This window comes from Sinocyclocheilus rhinocerous, unplaced genomic scaffold (genome assembly GCF_001515625.1).
Source record: "Sinocyclocheilus rhinocerous isolate Xijiao unplaced genomic scaffold, SAMN03320098_v1.1 scaffold2934, whole genome shotgun sequence".
Lineage (NCBI taxonomy): Eukaryota > Metazoa > Chordata > Actinopteri > Cypriniformes > Cyprinidae > Sinocyclocheilus > Sinocyclocheilus rhinocerous.
Window position 1 is genome coordinate 126,078 of NW_015631073.1, and position 4,956 is coordinate 131,033.

The 4,956-nt window shown below is 36.1% G+C and overlaps 1 protein-coding gene across 1 annotated transcript in view; it reads right to left on the reverse strand.

The window, feature by feature from the left end:
* The window catches only part of LOC107741525 (homeobox protein meis3-like), an 8,156-nt gene extending 3,478 nt beyond the window's left edge, over window positions 1–4,678 (reverse strand). The window contains exons 1-4 of the mRNA XM_016554275.1: window positions 4,456–4,678; window positions 4,010–4,105; window positions 1,744–1,883; window positions 664–838 (exon numbers count right to left, since the gene is read on the reverse strand). Coding sequence (XP_016409761.1) covers window positions 664–838; window positions 1,744–1,883; window positions 4,010–4,021 — 327 coding nt within the window. The 5' untranslated portion in view covers window positions 4,022–4,105; window positions 4,456–4,678. The remainder of the gene's footprint in view (window positions 1–663; window positions 839–1,743; window positions 1,884–4,009; window positions 4,106–4,455) is intronic.
* Between the last annotated feature and the right edge of the window lie 278 nt (window positions 4,679–4,956).

Here is a 4,956-nt window from a genome sequence, read left to right on the forward strand (position 1 = left end):
TTTTTAAATCTTATTAAACTGAACACCAAGCTTTTGTCAAAAATAAAGCCTTATCTTCGACACACAAATATAACGTGTACTTTATCTTTGATTACAAACAAACAAAGAAACAAAAATTAATAAACAAAGCCAACCACCTAATAAATAATATGTGTCAGTACTGGGTCAATAGTATGTAACAAGACATGGCTGCAGCGTCAACAATACTACAGCGAGAATAAAAGTTACGCTTTCTTTCTTTGCGTGAACATTTGGGCTGTGTTATGCAAATCTTCCCACATCGTGACGTAGGTATGTGGGGGCGTGTTAGAACGAGCCATTTTGGGTAGGCGTGGTTGACTCTTAACTTTTATAAAGAATATCTCTCTGGATTTGAGACTTTAGTCTTTGCAACTTTACAGATCTTCTTTATGCACCAAGAGCTTGTAACACTTCAAAGAGAAAGGAAAAATTGAAATCGCATCATATGACCCCTTTAATACTACTTTCTTAAATTCAAGTTTGAATTATAAGTCTGCATCTTGTTTTCTACCTCAATGCAAATTCATTTTAAATTTAAGAATTGAATTGGAATTTAAAAGTCACAAAGGTCAATACACAGCATGACAATGTCTGGTTTGGTAGTGTGCGCTTGGCTTTAATATGATTGACTTGGTTACTCACTTGTTTGGCAAAGGCTGCGATATCATCATTGAACGATTCAGAGGAGCAGACATCACTGTGATTGGTCATGCCGGAGAGGTGGGCGGAGTTTGACATGGAGGTGGAGTCTCGTGGTGAGCAGGTGGCAAGTTCACACTTTTCAAATACCAGAGCCAGGAGTGGAAACAGAGGATGACTGCAAATAAACACATATACGCTCCAAGTAAGAAAACACTGCAGGGTAATAAAATGCTACACAGCTAATGCTGCCTAAGAATGATTGTTTATGTGCAATAAAAAATGAATGCCACCAAAAATGTCAAAACTACACTGGATTTTCTTGAAAGGTGAAATTGTTTTGGATTTACATCTAAGGTAAATGTGGATAGACGACTATAAGTAAACTATTGTAGTTGACTTTCCTTCAAAACTGCAAATAAAATGGCTCTGAAGCATATTCTAAACATTGCTATGCTTGTTTGAGTAGCCCAGAACAGCAGCACTGGCTCGACCAATGAAGTGGGTATAACTGTTGAGTATAACTTGAGTATAACTGTTTATCTGACCAATGGGAAGGATTTACATCCAAGGTAAATGTGGATAGACGACTATAAGTAAACTATTGTAGTTGACTTTCCTTCAAAACTGCAAATAAAATGACTCTGAAGCGTATTCTAAACATTGCTATGCTTGTTTGAGTAGCCCAGAACAGCAGCACTGGCTCGACCAATGAAGTGGGTATAACTGTTGAGTATAACTTGAGTATAACTGTTTATCTGACCAATGGGAATGTTCGGATAACCTGAAAACGGTCATTATTTTTTTGCAATTCCATTTGGTGCCTCTAGTAGTGCAAAAATTACACGCTCCACCTTTCTGACTTTGCTTTTTCTTTTTCTTTTTTATTGTGAAAGAAGAGTTTTGTTTTGACCCAAAAATATATCTTTTTGTGAGAAAGTCAAACATATAATTGATTCCATAATTCTGATCTCTTAGTCAGAACTAACAGGAACTGAAGTCAATATACAGTATATTAACACATGCAGTGCTCATTCATGTTTGGTGGGAGGTAACAGATGGTTAAAGTAACCAGACTCTCACCCATAGATCTGGTCCCGGTGGTGTTTCAGGGAGTCAGGCACAATGTGGCCATAGTGAGGTGGAGGAAGTGACCTCATGGCATCCCTGTAGTCTCCCACAGGCATGGCATCAGAGCCTGGGTAATGCACCAAGTCCTCATACTAGATACGGGAGAGATGTGATAAGACAAATTTAAAAGATAAGACATTGCCTGATCCAGCCTTATGTTAGTGAGATGCATTATTGCATCTTGCATTATTGACTAACTATTTTCCTGTTTGACACTGTACAGCTGCTTTGACACAATCAGTATTGTATAAAGCGCTATATAAATAAAGGTGACTTGACTTGACTAGATGTGCTGTGTGTGGGGGGAATTTATTATGATGTATAAGTATATAAAGGATTGACAGTACATTTGAGTATGTGCGTTAGCGAGGGGCTGTTTGAAGTCTCTGCTAATTGTATCTCCTCCTAATAAACACTGGTTGCGGGAAGGCTTGGATGTGCGATTTTTCAGAGCGCCAAGCAACATTCACCCAGGGACATAAACTCCAAAGAAAAACTTTCCAGCTGATTTATAATTAACAGCCTTACATACAAATACATAAAGTCATCCAGCCTTCATTTATACTAATTAGGTGGGTTTACAGTCAGCTTTCTGATTAATGCTGTAGTCAGATAAATGATCAGAAAGACAACATAGAAGAAAAAGACTCACACAATGCTTTCGGAATAATCAATAATCAGAAGAAATCTGACTGCACAACTATAAATTTAATTTGAGCCGTTTCCGATGACTGCTCACCTATTACTGAGAAGGAAGTTGTATTATTCATTACTGATAGCATTACTTAATGTAAGCCACCTCTGCGAAGTACATTTTACTAAAAAATAAATAAATGAAATAAAAATAAACATATTTTTGGCCTCTGTAAATAATCAGTATTTTCTGTAGCATATATAAACTCTATATTTAAAATTATTATTAGGCCTTCTGTAAAGATGGACGATGTAAGAATTTTAAAATACTGTATGCAAAACACATAAACACACAGAACATCCAAAGTCCTGCATGTGATAAATTATGTCAGTAATTTAGCACTTTATAATAACTTTAAGTAAAAAACAATAACAATAATTAACAGTCATCATATAATGCTTAACAGATAAATAGCTCAAATACATATATGAAAATTTGTGAACCAAAGTTTGATGATTTTTCTTTCTATTGATGGAAATATAATCAAACTTTGATGAACATATTTTGATTGATAATCACATAATGACTAGTAGTGTAAATTAATTATTACAGACAAACTACAACCAATTAAAAGCAGTAGCGTATGAGTTTCAAGCAGACTAAATGTAATTCAATATAAACAGAATATATGGAATTGTGTATGTCGTAGCGTTGCTTTTTCTAAATAAATGAGTAAATTAATGTGTACTTCGCAACCTTAAAGACGCAAACATCATGATCATAGAAAATATACATAAACCCACTTATTTTGTGGGACTTACCAATATACATTTTTAGTGACGGCAATGTTTTACTTTGAATCTAACAGGCTTTTACTGGAAATAAAAACACCAATCAGTGTCACTGAATCTCTTGGATCATTTCACACGAGGAGAAATATTGCCGTACAGATAAAAGAGCTTATATTTGAGATTGATTAGACTGATTACAAATGAACAGGATCTTAACTACCATTTCTAAGTAGACAGAAAGCAACAATAATTTCCATTAGGCTGCTCACTGTAGCACAAAAGTTGACCTATACTTACTGACTTCATCTGCCTTACAAGGGCCTGTATGCTATTTTCCTACACTAATAGCCTACATGTAATGTATTTGAATATGGTTAAAACTGAACAGCTGATTGTATAAGCGCCTTTGTTAACTCGACTGTCTTTCAAATAAATGTAGGCCTAGATGAAAATATATAAATTAAAGTTTAATGATAGCCTACTTTTTACTATTTGAATGCACATCAACTAAAGAACATTAATTAAGCATTACTTATAATGGAATAATGTTTATTACTTAATTGGAAGTTGGAAAGGAAGTTATTATAGCCTAGTATCAGCCAAAAATCTAACAATTACAAAATAAGATTTTTATTTTTATTATTATTATTATATTTTTGGGGGGATTGTAGACTACATTGTAGGCTACATCTCAATAGTTATATTTAGAAATTTGTTTTTAATATCCACATGATAGCATCCTTTGCATAGCAGGAAAATGGACCTGGAAAATAAAGGGAAAAACAGGACCTACCCTCTTCTCCATGCGATACGGAAGCCGAGCTCACACACTCACTGACGGATGACAACACACACCAGAGCGGCAGATAAGACACACTCTCTACAAGAACTAAAGCATAAAAAACATGAACCAAAAAAAAAAAACTAAGCATGCATTGTAACACAAACATGTATTGATACCATATTCATATTCTGGTCCAAAAGCTTTTGGGGCATCATACAATAAATGCAAGCACATGAGAGTAGTGGATACGATTGCTTTTCTCTTTAAAAGTATCCATCAAAATAACAGCCTATATAAGTGCTCTAGAGTGAATGAGAAATGCCTATAATAATATTACGAGTATACACATACTAAATGAATAACAAATTATTATATCCATGTAAATTATGGTTATGGAAATTGGGTTATATAATGGATATACTAGGATATGATGAGAAGGCGTAAGGATACCCCACCTTAATAAGAATGTAGCAGCACAAGCGCGGACCGGGCCGAGTATCCAGCATTAGCGGCGCGTTTGGTATGTCGCGTCCTTTCCGCTCTATCGATGTCCATGAAGCGACGCGTTGGGCTCAAATGCGTCTCTCCACAATGAACGATGAAGCTTTAAACCAGAAAGAGCGAGAGAGATGGAGACTGGGAGTTGTTTAGGGGGTCAAAACACAACGGGGTCTCTCACCCCCACCTCCTTATCAAACACGCTCGCGCATTACAAACACACACACACATTATACACACACGCAGAGCCGTTTTATCTGAAGGACGCTCTCTCTCTCTCTCTCTCTCTCTCACACACACACACACACACACACACAGAGAGAGAGAGAGAGAGAGCGAGAGACCGTGCTTACCGACTTTCACCATCGTTATTCCGCTGTAAAATCATTTTTTTGTCTGATTATAGGTAGGCTATAATGTGCAATCTGGAGCAGATCTGTTTTGAAGCATGCACTGAG